The sequence below is a fragment of the Myotis daubentonii genome, chromosome 4 (genome assembly GCF_963259705.1).
Source record: "Myotis daubentonii chromosome 4, mMyoDau2.1, whole genome shotgun sequence".
Lineage (NCBI taxonomy): Eukaryota > Metazoa > Chordata > Mammalia > Chiroptera > Vespertilionidae > Myotis > Myotis daubentonii.
The window spans coordinates 14,509,841-14,526,214 of NC_081843.1; the positions used below are offsets into that span (position 1 = coordinate 14,509,841).

At 53.4% G+C, this 16,374-nt stretch overlaps 1 protein-coding gene across 2 annotated transcripts in view; it reads right to left on the reverse strand.

Moving 5' to 3' along the window:
• Positions 1-2,234: 2,234 nt before the first annotated feature.
• ABCA3 (ATP binding cassette subfamily A member 3) overlaps positions 2,235-16,374 on the reverse strand; it is a 51,352-nt gene continuing 37,212 nt past the window's right edge. For both annotated transcript variants that reach the window (XM_059692782.1, XM_059692783.1), the window contains exons 20-32: positions 15,850-16,153; positions 14,286-14,559; positions 11,016-11,220; positions 10,437-10,656; positions 9,987-10,145; positions 8,641-8,813; positions 7,948-8,076; positions 7,648-7,842; positions 5,113-5,300; positions 4,546-4,716; positions 4,091-4,281; positions 3,878-3,951; positions 2,235-3,162 (exon numbers count right to left, since the gene is read on the reverse strand). In XM_059692782.1, the coding sequence (XP_059548765.1) occupies positions 3,031-3,162; positions 3,878-3,951; positions 4,091-4,281; positions 4,546-4,716; positions 5,113-5,300; positions 7,648-7,842; positions 7,948-8,076; positions 8,641-8,813; positions 9,987-10,145; positions 10,437-10,656; positions 11,016-11,220; positions 14,286-14,559; positions 15,850-16,153 (2,415 nt within the window). In that variant the 3' untranslated portion in view covers positions 2,235-3,030. The remainder of the gene's footprint in view (positions 3,163-3,877; positions 3,952-4,090; positions 4,282-4,545; positions 4,717-5,112; positions 5,301-7,647; positions 7,843-7,947; positions 8,077-8,640; positions 8,814-9,986; positions 10,146-10,436; positions 10,657-11,015; positions 11,221-14,285; positions 14,560-15,849; positions 16,154-16,374) is intronic.

Sequence of the window (16,374 nt, forward strand, 5' to 3'; positions counted from 1 at the left end):
GTACTTGGCAGAGAAATAAACTGTCTTTTCTAAACCACTGCAATCTGGGATTTTCTGATGTGCTCAGCAAGTCTTCATTCTGCAGAAGCCGTTCTTGTGGCCTGGGGGGTGGGGTCCCCTTGACTTGTGACCTACTGCCTGGCAGCCCTTCCCCACAGTGAAAGATGGAGAGGCTTGGCTTCAGCCCTGCCCCCCACTAGGGTCTCCCCACCCTTCCCACATGGCTGCCCTTTCCTTGTCAGAGCTATAAGTTCTGGGGGCTGCTGTCAGGCTGAATGAAGGTCAGTCCCTCTGCCCACTGCCTGTTTCTGTTGAGCCACACCATTGGACTGGGCAGGACTTTTCTGGGCCTTGCTCTCGGCCCTGATGTGGGTGTCTGTCCCTCAGGAGCCCCCAACCAGGCCGCACAGGGCAGGGAAGGCAGGACCTCGTCTCCTGGGTCTCCTAACTGCTGTTGGGGGCAGGGCAGGAGTGGAGTCCCCCTGGAGGGCTATGCCTGCCAGATGTGACAGCTGTTTGGGACCAGCATCTCTAGGGACTGTCTGGGCCTGAAGGTCTAGAGGAGAGTGATAGGAATGGGAGGATGGATGACAACGACCGACTTTCTGCTGGTGGGGGAGGGGAGCATGATGTCCACGGCGCCTTTCTACACCCGTCTCCTGGGCTTCGCGCTGCCACAGCTAAAACCAACCGGGACCGGGTATGTGTATGGTTTCTTAGGCCCCGCTCCTGCTCCTTGAGGACACTCAGCTTCACACCAGGCTTTCGGCAGCTTTGTAGATGATTTGGGACACACTGGACCCTACCAGCCGTGCTCCTTCCTGCTGCTCCTGGGGTCCCTTCTCATTGTCCCTCCTGCAGTTGCCCAAGCTCCATGTGTGGGTGCTCCTCTCACAGACAGTCTTCTGGGCTCTCCCCCTGTGCTGTGCGCCTGTCCCTCTGGTCCCCACTGCTGCAGCTTCGGCTGTGCCTGTGTCAGCCTTTCCACAGCTGCCAGGTCATCTTCCTAAGAAGGACCTCTGATTACGACTGTCCCTTTCATCCTGCCAGTCTCCAAATTAATCTCCGAACCTCATCTTCTGTCAACGAACCCACTCTCCCTGAACTGATGCAGTCTTGATTTCATATGTGTGCCTCACATACGGATTAAATGTTCCTTCAGTCCTAAACATCTTTCCTCACATCCTTTTTTGGTGTCATCAAAGGAGAAAAATGACACATTTCTAACACGTGGGCTTAAAAACAGCCCAGGAGCCCTGGCTGGTATGGCTCAGTTGGTTGAGGGTTGTCCCATGCACTGAGAGGCGCTTGTTTGATTCCTGGTCAGGGCATATGCCCAGGTTTTGATCCTGATCCCTAGTAGGGAGTGCAGGAGGCAGCCAATAGATGTTTTTCTTTCTCATTGATGTTTCTCTCCCTCTCCCTTCCTCTAAAAGTCAGTAAAAAAAAAATATTTTAAAATAAAACAGCCCAGGAAGCCCTGCAGTAGGGTTGTGAAGTGTGGACATGCAGCCAAGCCGTGCTGGCCTCTACCCTCCTCCAGTGACCCAGCAAACTCAATATGGGCATAGCAACCACAGTTCCGGCCAACAACTGAGGCACTTCTCTCAGATGTTTTTCGTTGGCCCATGTTTAGGACCACAACCGCCCCAAGGTTTATTTTTTATAACATGGAACTAAAGGATGATAGTTTGAAGAATTTTAAAAGGGAAAAAAAGCTACTGGAAACCATTTGCAGTGTTTATAAACTTTGAGAGACTGATAAAAATGCAAATTTGAAACTGACCAAGATGAACCAGTGATGAAAACAAGTGTTTTCTAAAACTATAAATTCTGAGAGAATGTAAAAGGCACAGAGATTCAAATAATGGAAAATGTAGAAAGCTGAGAAATAAATAGTACATAAATAAAAAGGGAGCTGATGCTGAAGAATAATCTGGAAAGTGGCTTAAAGCCCATGAGTGGTCCTGGGGCTAGAGGTCTCCTGTTCACGCACCTTCCTACACCAGCCCTACACCTGTCTTTCCTCACTGTAGACAAACATCTGTCAGTTGCCTATTTATAGAACCTGCTTTTGCACTTGTATTTTTGGCTTATTTCTTCACCTCATGACAGTGAGTTCTGTAAGTTTACTACATACTGGGAGAAATGGGCTCTTGCTTTTGTTTGAAACTTGACAAAGAAAGCTTGTGTTAGGACTGCGGGTGAGGTACTGGGCCCGTGACTCAGACTGGTCATGTTCCCTTCCAGCCTTTATTTTCTGGACACTGAGTCACCATGTGTTCGGTGCACCCTCCATAGATGGCCGCTCAGTCCCTGCCTGGTCTCCTGGCTGGTGGCTTCCCAGAAGGCCAGGGTCTGGAATGGAGGACTGCCTTCCCTCCCTGTGCTGGCCGACTCTGGAAGTTACTGACGGGATGGTGCTACACAAAGGGTCACCTCTGCCTGGTGTTGTGTCCACACTCTGAGGAGCATGGACTTTCCGGATGCCCCCAGCGATCCTGGGAGCCAAGACTTTAGTGCCTCATTACAGCTGGCATCTCCCTCATGGATGGCAATGGTGACCTTTCTGTCCATTCTGGGCAGCCTGGCGAGTCGGCTGCCAACTGCCCAGCCGGTTTCCCGTTTCACACCCAGAGAAGCTCTGTGCCACGTGTGGACATGGAGATGTCACTGAGTGCTCTCTTCACGAGCTCGTACGGAAATTCACTCCCCGGGTCAGCTGTGGCCCCTTCTGGGACAAGCTCTCCCCAATGGCCCTGCAGCTTGCCGACACGGACCGGACCGGACTGGACCGGCTCTCGGTTGGGATCTTGACTTCTGGGAGTGGGGTTCGACAACCACCTTAGATGCAGGTGCTCGCATGCTGATCCCTGCTGTGAAGACACTGACACACCCAGTCCACATTGTGCCTTGATTTCATGTCCATCATAGAAAACAGTGATTAGAAATAAAGGTGCAGGATACGATGAACTCAGAGGGAGAGGATGTCCACCTGTGCTACCCCTCATCCCACCTCGGCCAGGCTCCTCACGGCCCCTCATCCTCGGCGGGTGGCTGCAGGTGGGCAAAGCTCAGGAAGACTTGCTCCAATGAGATCTGGCTCACAGAGTAGTCGTCCACTCCATACTTCTCCTTGGCCTTCTCCAGGACACCAAACACCTTTGGGAAACAGACAAGCTGCTGTTAACAAGCCCAGGCCCCAGCTTCTCGGCTGGTCTGGGAGTCCTCTGGCCAAAGATCCTACCCCTGCCCAGTCCAGCCCCCAGAGCATCCACAGGGAGTTGGCTTTACAGGGTGAGCCAAGATCCCAGAGGGAAGAGATGACTTATGCTTGGTGAGCAGACTGGGGGACAGGGTGTCTTCCTGACTCTTAGAATATGACCTAAGGCAAGCTGTGTTCCCTCCCTGAGCCAGTTTCCTTTCTTTCTTTTCTTTTCTTTTCTTTTTTTTTTTAAAGTTTAGTTTATTTGCACTAGCATTTTTTTAATTTTTTTTTTTTTTTTTTTTTTTACAGAGAGGAAGGGAGAGGGATAGAGAGTTAGAAACATCGATCAGCTGCCTCCTGCACACTCCCTACTGGGGATGTGCCCGCAACCAAGGTACATGCCCTTAACTGGAATCAAACCCAGGATCCTTCAGTCCGCAAGCCGACGCTCTATCCACTGAGCCAAACCGGTTAGGGCTAGTTTCCTTTCTTGGACCAATATTTTTCCAACTCAATTATTTCAGGCATAAACCCCTAAACCTCGTCGATACTACGATGAGTGTTAGAGCAGAAACTAAAGTGATTCCTCCTTGGAAAGAGCCTGGAATCACCACAGAAGAGGTGACTGCTGGAGGGAACTTCCCCAGCCCCTGAGGGGCTCGTGCTCACCTTTGCCCAACTGAGGTCATCACCAGGCAGGTGGTAATGGACCATCCCTTGGTGCTCATCTTCCAGGACACTGCCTGCACAACGGAGAGACCGTGTCCCCAGGAGGGCTGGGCTGGAGGGCGGGCCCACAGAATCTCAGCCCTCGTCCCAAGGGTCAGGGATGTGGGACTTGGTAGGGGCAAGGCTCAGATGCCCTCTGTGCAGCTCACACACCTGGGAAGGTCAGGTCCACAAATGCCTTGAACTCCTGCAGCGCCTCCTGCTGCCCATCACTCCTGACCTTGGCCCGCAGGGAGTAGCCACGGCCAAACTTGCTCTTGAGGTGCTGCGGGCTGCCCAGGCACTTGAACTGACCCTGCACCATGATGGCCAGCCGGGTGCACAAGGCCTCACATTCCTCCATGCTGGGGAGAGGCGGTAGAGGCCTGACTCAGGGCTGGGTATGCTGACACCACCCTCCATGTGCAGATGGGAAGGTGCCAGCACCCAGACCAGGCTGCTCCTGATTCCCATGCTCAGAGTGTGGCCCGAGGGCGAGAGCCTGGGGATTTTCCTCACAGATTCTGTTCCCACTGAAGTCAGTCTCTCTCCACCCAGTCCCTCAAGCCCATCCCTCCCACAGCCCCCGTCCCAGCTCATCCATTGACCCACAGAGGCCCAGGCTCTACCTATGGGAGGTGATGACGATGGCCTTGCCAGATTCACGTGCTCTGGCCACAGTGTCCCAGAGCAGACGCCGGGCCACGGGGTCCATGCCAGTGGACGGTTCATCCAGGAAGATGACCGCAGGCTCTCCAAGCAGGGCAATGGCTGTGCTCAGTTTCCGCTTGTTGCCACCGCTGGGATAGAGGGGGTGCAGGAGGGGGCAAGGCTTATTATTAGCATGTTATCCCCGGTCCCGATAGGTGACAGGGCCCAATGACCGCAGAGGCCGCAGGTGAAGAGGAATGAGGGAGTGTGCCTGGAGAGCTAGAGGCCCCAGAGGAAGCTGTGCCCAGGGGTCAGTTCCCACCCCACAGGGAGCATCACCATCTGTCTGCACCTAAGGGGGTCCTGACCTCACCGGAGGTTGGCTTTACCTCTAGGAGGCAGGAACCAACAGGCAGCGCCTCTCACCTGGGAGCTCTGGCTCCCGACCTGTGTGGCTGTCTGTTCAGGGAGACCCTGACCCCATCCTGGGAAGACCCTGGGTCATCAAGTCATGGGGCGGGGGAGGGGCTGAGGCATGGGTGCACCTGTAAGTCCTGACCAGCTTGCTGGCATGAGGCTCTAGGAGCAGGCCCCGAAGTGTGTTCTCCACGTAGGCACTGATGTGGCGCTCGGGGATGCCCCTAAGCCGGGCGTACATGACCAGCGTCTCCCGGCCTGTCATGTGGTCCAGCAGGGCATCGAACTGGGGGCAGTAGCCAATCCGCTGTCGCACCTGGGATGGGAATACAGCCGAGGAGGTGACAGGTCAGAGGGAGGCTACTCCAGGTTTCTCATCAGCCAGTGCACAGGCCTGGCATTGGCACAGCCAAAGCTTGCCAAGCGGCACTTCAGTAGGGACACAGGAGGGCTTGGCTGGCTCAAGGATGCCACAAGTAGCCACACTGCCCTATAACAAGGGGTCAGAGAGGGGCCAGCGCCTCGTCCACTATGGGCTGGGTGGGGGCAGGTTGGTACAAGAATGTCTAGATTATACAAAGTGATCACCACATGCAAATATCTGCTGGTGTATCATCCACTCATTCCTTCATCAGATGTTTAACACTAGATTGCCCAAGGAAGTCATTTTGACTGCTTTTTAATTTCAATTAGAAAAACAATTATGTATATAAGGACACAATGTCTTAGAATTTTGTGACTTTTTGTACAACATATAAATGCGTTTATTAATAATTGTAGTTACCTCCCCCTCCTTCATTTCCGGTATATATATATGTGTTATACCTATATTGCCCAAAAGCAGTCATTTTGACTGCTTGGGGAAATTTTAAATAATCAAATGACTCTTATTATTGAATTGAGTAAATTTCTTATATGACCAGTTCGACTCTGTATTGAAATAACAGTTTTCATTTTTTTTCGATTGCCGTCACATGATAACATACAAGTACATGATAAATTGTTGATACTTGATAAGTTGCAGTTGCTCAATAAGCTAAACTAGTACTTGTTATTCGAATCTTTATGCAGTGATACTTGTTCTAATAAGTTGTTTATTTTATTTCTTTTGCGTCCTAAATTCATGAAAGAAATGTCGAATAGAAGTGAGTTATTGGGAAAGCTAAGGAACATAAGTGAAGAGTGCTCCGATATTATTCTTTCACGATGCAGTCATTTTGACTGCTTTTGGGCAATATAGGTATATACTAAGTTTCAGTCTTTCTAGTGTGCGGTAGGACTTTTCTTTCTTCTCCCTCTACTGAAAGAGAGGTTTGGTGGCAACACCTTTGGGGTGGAGCATGCCCTGGTCAGATGGCCACCTTCATCAGAGCCAGGGTGCCCCACAGCTGCTACCATCTACCCCCCTACCTTCAGCTGCTGGCTGGGGACGGGTGAGCCTGAGGTCTGTGGATTCCAAAGATGGGGTTTCTTTCCTTTATCCTCTTTGGGATTTACTTACACTTCCAGCATTTGTGTTTAATCGGTCTGGGAAAATTCCTAGCTATTACCTTGTCAGTGATTAACTTTCCCTTTTCTTCTTTCCTGCTGGAACTCAGATTAAATATATTGAGGACTTCTCACCCTTCTCTCCACTTTCTGGATCACATCTATAGTTTTCACTTTCCTATATTTACAGTCTTATTTATTTTTAAACACAGTAAACACAACTGTTTTGTAATCTGGGTCTGGCAATTGCAAATCTAAAGTGGTGGGCTTGTTTCTCCTGCTGGGCCCTTGTGTCTGCAGGTTCTAGTCACAGGGACTGTCTTCTTTGTTTAGCTGTGCACTCATAGGCCTTGAAACACTATTCGGGGTGTTCTTTAAGGCCTAGGACGAAGGCCTTCCTCCAGAGACGGGTGTGCTGCGGCCCAGCCCTGTTGCAAGTTCAGGAGACGCGGTTACTCCCTGGCACAGGCTCTACTTCATTCCTTTTCTTCTTCTGCTCAGCACCCGGGGAACCTTCCAGGCAACCCCCAGGGGCCGGGAAGCAGGAGGTTGGCCTGGTTCATCCTTGTCCTCAGGGGCAGCCTCTGGGGTTCAGCCCCACATGGGGACAGTCTCCTATTACACCCCTACCACGGAGGCCCTGGCTCTTTGTTTCTGCTCTCTTCACTCAGCAAGGCCCCTAAACCCATGCCCATTGCCTAGAACCAGCGGCCCTTGTGCCTTCAGGGATCCTGGGTTTTGGTCCGAGTTCCTTACCATGCTGTGTGCTCCTCCATGTTCTTACCAATATGGTTTGTGACTAACATTTTATCTGGCTTTTGGTGTTCGGTGGGATGGCCGGTCTGAACAGCCCAGGGACCATTGTTGTACATCTCTGTGCACGGACTGGAGAGAGCCTGTTTTTATTTTTATTTCTGAGCAGGGCAGTGTGCTGTGAGCACCATGCCCTCCCAGGTCCAGAGAAATGGCTTCTCTGGGAGGGGCCCAGTCTTGGCCCCCGGCCAGGCCTGGGCTTTTCCAGTCAAGGGGGCCCTTATCTCCCTATCCTTTCTCTCTACCCCATCACCGGCTTAGCTCTGCCCACAGTCCCTGCCTCATCCACTTCCTGAGCCAGAGATGAGCTGCATCCCTGCCTTCAGGGTGCCCCCTCTTCCCGTCTCCCTGGTGTCACTCACCTTCCCGATGTCTGAGCGGATGCTGTAGCCCCCAACAAAGGCGTCCCCAGAAGTGAGGGTCTCCTCCCCGGTCAGCATTTTGAAAGTGGTGGTCTTCCCAGCTCCATTGAAACCCAGCAGCCCGAAGCACTCCCCTTTCTGGACTGCAAGGGAGATCTTGTCCACAGCAAAGAGGGGCACGCGCTGCTCATACACCTGTTAGGTTCCAGGGAGGAATCACAATGGGGAGGCAGGGAGCCAGCTTCCAGGCAGCCGGGCACTGGGGACAGACCTGGGGCCTGCGGGGTGTAGCCACCTTACTTTGCAGAGCTCCTTGATGACCAAAGGTGTGTCCAGTGGGGAGTGCAGGCTGGGCGCCAGGATTCGGTTCCTTTCGTCCGCCACATCCTGGTCCTCGGGAAGTGCTGACGGCCGGGTGTACACTTGCATCTAATTGTTCCGGAAGAAGACCACAGGGGGTGAGCTCCAGCCCGAGGGGTCCTTTTCTCTGGGAGGAGGGCTGAGGTCTTTGAGACAGCTCACATGTGCAGACTCAGGCCTTTCACGGAGAGAGCTGAGGGGGCCATAAGGACTGAGAGTAACACCGAGCAGAAAACTGCCTGAGAAATAAGGACAGTGCAGGCCCTTGGGGAAAACCAGGAAATTTCACTGAAAGGTGAGAGATTTTAATACGTAAAAAAACCCCAAAACCCTCTTTTTAGAGAAGTCATAATATTTTAGAGAAGCTAATTTGCCCTGGGTTAATCTGAACATCCAATGTGGTCTCAGCAGGTTTTGTTTGTTTGGGGGACGGGATCTATGTGGCAAACATGCCGCTGCCTGGCAGCACCACCTCTGCTGAGATGAAGGCCCCCAAGGCTCAGGAGGACTGCGTCCTGGGTGCACGTACACCCTGGCCCCTGCTGGGTGCTGAGGCGCTCCCTGTGTGCTGGCCCGAGGAAGCCTGGCCTCAGTGGGAGACCTGCCCAGGGCAGAGCTGCAGGAGCCACTCACCAGCCCCCGCCTCCTCCGGAAGGCACAGATGCAGGTCTTCAGTCTCCACAGCAGGTCGGTCTCAATGAGGAAGAGCAGGATGAGGTAGGCAAACCCTGAGGCAGCCAGGGAGGTCACAAACCTGCCGACCCCTGGGACACTCCATGCATAGAAGTTTTCCTGGTACTGGATGTCTGTGTGGGCAAGGGAGAGGGTGCTGCTATTGCCCTCGCTTCTCTACTGGGGTGCCAGCCCAAGTCCCTCTTCTAGGCCCCCCAGGCACGGCACCCCAGCCCTCGACATGGAGGCTGTGAAGGTCCACGGTCCACTCATCTCCCAAGGGTGCATACCATGTTTGCCACTGCCACCCAAGAGCCCCAAACACTTCCTGTATTTTGGGGCAGTTTCACCTTGCAAGGGGCACCTACGACAAGTGACCAAGTTGTGCCGTCACTCACTCACACATACATTCACTTCCTTGCCTGGGGACTGCACTGAGACATAAAGACAGGTAGGATGTGCCTCCCTTCCCCCAAGTTGGTCCTGTGATGTAAGAAAGTGGTAGGAACAGAGCAGAGACGGAGCCTGCCAGGGGGATGCGCACGGCTGTCGATGTGACAACTAAGCTGCCTGCTAAAGACTGCTCCAGGTGCAGAAGGGGTGTGTTGGGGGGATGAATCGTGGCCCCCAGAGAAACATCCAGGTCTTAATCCCCCTAACCTGTGAATGATCTTACTTAGAAATAGCGTTTTTGCAGATGTAATTATTAGTGAAGGTCTCAAGGTAAGATCCTGGATTTAGGGTGGGCCCTAAACCCAACGACAAATGTCTTTACAAAACAAAGGAGAGGGAGGTTTGAGATACAAAGACACACGGAGAAGGCCACGTGAAGACAGAGATGGAGAGGGGAGCCCAACAGTCAAAGAACGCCCAGGAGCCAGCAGAAGCTGGAAAGGTGGTGGGAATGGGTGGAATCAGGTGGGAGCTGGTCAAAGAAGCAGGGGACTGAGTGTGTCCGAGTGCTGCGGAAGCCGCAAGGGGTGCCCAGCCCAGTGATGGTAGGGCTGGGGGTGGGAGAGCCTCCCCACCCAGGAGAGGGACCACCTAGGCTGATCTTACAGAGATTTAGGGTCAGCCAGGCAGGAAGGAGGAAGCGCACATCACTGGGCAGGGGCCGTGAGCACACATCTTCTGAGGACCCTTTTCATGCTTATACCCGGGGTGTCTCCGTCCTGGGACCAGGGACCTGCCCTGCCTGACACACCATGTGGAGCCTCCCCAGAGGAGCCCTTCACAGGAACAAGGCTCCTGGGGATGCCCTGGCTGGTCTCAGGGGAGAGCCTGGAAAAGGGGCTGCCGACACTCACTGTATTTCCTGCAGTAGTGGGCGGCCACCTCTGAGGAGGTGCAGTACCGCCTGGTCTCGTAGTTCTCATAGAAGCTGCTGAATGCCATCCCCAGGCAGTGGTTGGGCAGCACCAGGAATATGCGGTCCAAGGTTCTAGAAAGTTCTTCTAATTTTACCGCTGTGGGGAGAAGGCACAGAACAGTGAGTGCAGGAGGACACGCCAGATCAAATCAGGGAAGGCAGGTTCCTGCTGCTCCCTATGAAGTGTGTGTAAGCCAGGGCAACCAGCTGGGTGTCCTCCCTGGGTGGCCCCACCCGCTCCGCTGCAAATGCAAGGGGAGGTGCTGCTGGAGTGTGGTCTGGCCCAGTGTCTGCACTGGTACCCCCTGCCCCCACACCTCCACACTGGGGCAGAGGTTCCATGGGTGTCCGGGTTGTGGGGAGTAGGGGGCGGTCTCCAGGCACCCACCTGGGATGCGCATGATGGTGACCATGAGGAAGGTGGCGATGCCTGACAGGATGTTGAATATGGTCAGCCTCGTGTAGGCAGTGGCCGCCCCCGAGAAAAAGAAGTTCATCAGATACATGAGGGGGATGATGGCCCAGCCATAGAGCATGAGCAGCAGCAGGGTGTCGGCCACATGGCCGTCCCGTGTGAAGGCATGCACGTCAAAGGCTTTGAACACCACCTGCAGCGGCACAGAGAAGGTGGCTTGGTATGCCTGCAGAGGCCCATCCGCCCCCAGGCCCAGTCATCCCCCATTGGTGGCTTTCACCCTGGGATCTTCCCTGATGAGGACCCCCCCTCTCCCCTTTGCTGACAGAACTGTCACCAGGGCACCTGGCCCCCGGGCCCTGCCTACCACAGGGGGCAGAAGCTGAGGGCATGGAGATCAATGAGGGGGGCTAACTGGCATTTCCAACTGTCCTCCTGGAGTCAGGGCTGAGCTGCCAGGGTGGGCCCCGGGCTGGTTTTGGTCTGCACAGGGGCCCCAGGGCAAGCCCCCCGGACGTGCAGGGAAGGTTCCAGCACCAGCTGCGGCCTCACCAGCAGCAGCAGAGTGGGGATGAGGAAGGAGATGAGGTCCCACAGCAGAGCTGAGAGCCAGAAAGTGGCCACATGGACTCCACTCACAAACTGGACATGCTTGGCCTGGACAGCCCTCTCGCTGACCGCCAGGATGGAAAATGTGCTGGCCAAGAATGCCATGGCGAAGAGCAAGTTGAGGGCGATGTCAAATCCCTTCCGGCCCCTGCGGGGGTGGGGGGACAGGGCAGGTCAGGGATAGAGCACAGCACTTCTGGGCAGATGGGGGATGGGGTCCTTGGTAACCACCATTCAAAGCATGTGATGCAGGTTAAGGGGAAATGCCAGAGCTGGGATGGTCCAGTACCAGGAAGATCCCCCCATCCCCAGAATAGCTCCTCCTCTGGATTCCCTGTCTCCAGTGACACAGTGCCACTCTCCCAGTCACTTTCAACCTGTGCCACCCACTCCCCACAGACACTCGGGTATCGCTCTGCCTTTCCCACATCTGAGAGCGCTCTGTCTCTCTCTGTTCTGCCTTTGTCAGACCCCCATCACTGGGTGCCGGTATTGCTGCAGCAGCTCATCTCCCCCCACGCCACCCCTCTAGTGCATTCTACATTTAATTGCCAGTAACACCTTCTACACACTAGCTTTTATGGCTTCATTCTGTTGCTTAAACACATCCTGACCATTTCAATATATGATACTGGGACAAATGGATATCAATTGACCCAAAAAAGGAATGCAGTACTGATACCTGCTACAACATAGATGAACCTTGAAAGTAAAAGAAGCCAGTCACAAAAGGACACATCTATAATAATAAAAGCGTAATATGCTAACCAGACCAGCCGTCCTTCTGGACAAAGCTGGGGCTGTGAGGGAAGGAAGCCGGGTCCTGGTGCCAGAGGGAAGCCGGTGCCAGCAGCCGGGGGAAGGAAGGCCTACTCCTGCACGAATTCCGTGTATCGGGGCCTCTAGTATTATATGATTCCATTTACATGAAATGTCTGAAACAGGCATATCCATGGAGATGGAAAGTAGACGAGTGGCTGCTGGGAGATGGAGGAGAGAGGAATGGAGAGTGACTGCCAGTTGTCACAGGGTGTCTTTTCGGGGTGATGAAAGGTGCAATAAAGTTATATTGTGGTCCAACAGGTACATGAGAAGATGCCCAACATCCCTAATCATCAGGGAAATGCGAGTTAAAGCCACGATGTTTCCTTGAAAAATTAAAAATAGAACTACTGTATGATCCAGCAATTCCTCTGGGTATTTACATGAAGGAAATAAAAACACTAACTGGAGAAGACAGCTGCATCCCATGTTCACAGCAGCATTATCTGTAATAGCCAAGACCCAGAAACCACCTCGGTGTCCATCAATGGGGGAACGGATAAGGGAAATGCAATATAAATCTCAGTATTATTCAGCCACAACAATGAAAGAAATCCTGCCATTTGTGACAACACGAATAGACCTGGAGGGACGATGTTAAGTGAAATAAGACAGATAGAGAAAGACAAATACTGTATGATCTCATCTGAGAAAAAAAAAAGCCCCACAAAACCCCAAATTAATAAAACTCATAGATACAGAGGACAGACTGTTGTTGCGAGAGGTGGGGCATGGGCGAAATGGGTGAAGGGGGTCAAAAAGTACAAGCTTCATGGGGATGTCATGTACAGTATGGTGACCATAGCGAATAATACTGTATTACATATTTTAAAGCTGTGAGAGAGTAAATCTTAAAAGTTCTTATCACAAGAAAAAGTATTTGAGCCCTAGCTGGTTTGGCTCAGTGGACAGAGCGTCAACCTGCGGACTGAAGGGTTGCGGGCTCGATCCCCAGGGGGAGTGCAAGAAGCAGCCAATCAGTGATTCTCTCTCATCATTGATGTTTCTCTCTCTCTCTTCCTCTCTCTTCCTCTCTGAAATCAATAAAGAAATATTTAAAAAAGAAAAAATATTTGTAACTATGTATGGTGACAGATATTAACTAGACTTATTGTGGCCAACCATTTCCCAATACATGTATCAATACATGCATCAAATCATGATGTTGTACACCTGAGACTAACATAATGCTATATTTCATTTATACTGAAAAATTACATTGTGATGAGGGCTCCCTGACTCTGTGAATATACCAATAATCATACAATTGTACTACAAACAGGGATACTGTATGGTAGTTGAATTATATCTCCTAAGCTGTTAAAACAACAATTCCTGCTGCCTGGCCACTCTTAGCATACTACGCTTGGACCTACTCAGCCTGACCTCTGGGTCTCCTAGTTTGGAGCCACCAGGAGGCAGCTGCCCCCCCTAGGTGCTCCAGCACAGCCCCTGCCTGCAGCTGCGGATGACCTGCCTGGGCCTGAAGGCCCCATACGCCCGTCTCTTCCTGATGTCTCCATCGAGGGGAAGCCCCTCCCCATTGGGTATCATTTCAAAGCCCTGCCATCTGCTCCATCACAAGTATTTACCTTGTGCTGGTCTGTTTCTGATATACCAAGGAGAGCAAGTGACTCCCACTGTGTCTCTTCTTTTGGTGTGGAAATGGGAGGTATCAGAGGGAGAGGAAGACATGGTAAGGCCCAGGGCCCAGTCTAGAATGGAGGATGCAGATGAACCTCCCTCCCCCATGAATAAGTGCCCTGAAGTGGAGTGACTGTTCTGAAATTAACTGATCTTCTTGGCTTCCTCTGGATGGTCCCAGAGGTCTGGGGGCTCCGTGACAGGGATGCGGCTGAGTCCGACACACATGATGGCATGACAAGGCCTAAGGAGAGAAACGCCTCCTGCGCTCCCTGACTCGCCATCAAGAAGCAAGAACACTTGGTCTTGCTGCGTTCTGCTGTCCTGGCTCACACACACAGCCAGGAATGCCCTGAGCACGAGTGTGTGCTGGGATTCCCTGGGGACAGTGGCTGGGAGGAGCGGGGTGCAGATTTGGGAAGAGGGCATGGCTACCCTCTACATCTTCAGGAGCTCCCTGCAGGGACCTCAGTGTGTGTGGCACGGAGACTCAACACCTTATCTGCTACCCAAGTCAAGGGTGGGTAAGGGGAGCTGAGAAAGATATGGGGCAAGGATTCCCTACAAAGGACTAGAAGCTTCCTGAGGGCATAAACTACGCTTCATCCACCTCCATGGCCCTTGGTGGCCCAGGCAGTGCTGAGGCGGTCAGTTCTGACGAATGGTCCTGACAGGAGGAGGCAGGGGTCTGATCTGATGGGGACGGAGTCCTGACGGGGCACAGGGATGGTGGGGCAGTACACATACTCGTTAAACTGGTCCTTGGCGGCCTGCAGTGCACTCCGGGGCTGGGGGTAGTTGGAGACTGTGATGGAGGCCTGAGGGCCGCACAGCAGCTTGAATAGGAGGTTGTCCACAATGGCCAGCGCGGTGGCCGGGGAGTGGTATGCCTGGTTGTTGAATAGGGCGGTGATGACTGTCCGCTCGCCGACATCTCTGAAGGATGCTGCCACCAGGCACCGCTCGTTAAAGCCTCCCCCCTCCACCGAGGCCCTGAAAATCAGGAACTCCTCCAGGTCACCTGGGGGACAATGGCAGAGTCAGCAGTGTGGACGACTGGTGCCCACGGCCCACGCTCTGGGGAGTCCTGAAAGCCTGGAGGAACCAAGGGAAAGACACGCAACCTTCCAGGCGCACAGAAACTGTCCACGGCCTGTCCACCCTACACACAGGCTGTTCCACCCTGCCCGCAGGCTCACTGCTCTCGTCTTGCCTCTCACTCAGCTGTAAAATGGGGACAGTGATGCCACCTATATCGCAGGACCCAAGGGTCAGCAAGGGGATAGGGACACATCAGTGAACCCTAGTACTGATATTTACACTGGCTTCCATAAGGCCTGCTGTCATTACCTACGGTCAGGTGTTTTTGAGTACAGTGTAAAACACCACGCTGTGAGGTGGTCAGAAACTAAAGGCCCCACACTCCACCAGGGAGCAGGCAATTGAACCTTCCAGATGGGCTCAGGCCGGGGCATCTATGGCAGCGTCCTGAACTCCCAGAGCCACTGTGCACCATGAGAGCCCCACAATCTTTGGGCCAGGCTGGGTGACAGCCAGAAAACAGGCTGGGGCACATGGGGTGACAAAGAGGGGCACCCACCACTGTTTCAATGGGGCTAGTCAGGGTCACAGTCACTGGCAGGGCCAAGTGGGGACTCTGGGCTGCAGGAGCTCCTGCCCAGCACAGTGCCCAGCACAGTGCCAGCCCCTTCTAGGCTGCCCATTCACATAGCTACAGAATAAATGAATTCCTGCCAAGATTTGGTGACCATTCAGTATACTGAATCTCAAAGTAGCTGGCCAGGAAGTAGGAGGGGAGCAGTGAGGGGAGCAAACCTTCAAGCATAGTCCATGTCACTAGAGTGATGCCAGCTCCAAACCCATGGCAGCGTCCAACTGCCACCCCTGGGGACATGGGACGGCTTTGGTTTTAGGATGATGGAAGAAAACACTGTGTCACATTAACGCATACTGTGACCAGCCAGCAACACAGAAAGGGCAATGTAAAGATCATGGAAGTTTCACGCTTCCTTTGAATGGGCCTAAGTATAAAACTTCAGGAAATGACCCCTTGGACAAAATTTGGCCCTAGAGATGCTGTCTTATGTCTTCTTCTGACTCAGTGCAACCATCTTCTCCCCCAGGGGAGACCTGGCATGTCTGGAGGCATTTCTGGGTGTCATGATGGGGCGGGGTGGGTGCGGAGCAAGGGGGCCTATGGTGCACGGGCCAACGAAGAACTAACGACCCCAAGTCTCTACAGCTCTCTGCTCGTCTCGCTTGGGTCCTGAGCCCCAGGGATGCCCCTTACCCAGCACCTCGCGAGGCTCCTGGCCCTCAGCCTGCAGCATGTCCTTCAGGTGCTCAGCTAGCTGCTGGTCCAGCCGAGAGGTCCCAGGCACCGAGAAGGGCACAACAGTCCTGCCGTACTCGCCCAAGGTGAGCTTCAGGATGGGGTCATCAAAGATCTCGGAGGAGTAGTTGATGGCCAGGAGGGCTAGGGTGATGGACATGACAGGGACCAGCACCTGGGCCGCCACCATCTTCCACTCCCGCCAGCTGTATGTGGCCTTCTTTAGGAACATGGCCAAGAACTGCTGGCAGTAGAGGGTGAGCTGCAGCAGAGGAGACGAGGTGACATGGCTGCCACTCGGGAGCCAGCATCTGACCAGCAGCAGGCATGGTTCCCACGTGAGCCTGGGGCCTTTGGCTGACATTGTGCCCTGGGCCCCTGAACTTCTTGCAGGGCTCAGTCAGTGACATGCAGGACACGTGTGTTCGTGTCCCTGCAGGTCCTGATATGAGCCTCAGGGGGTCTTGCAACAGCCATGGAGGC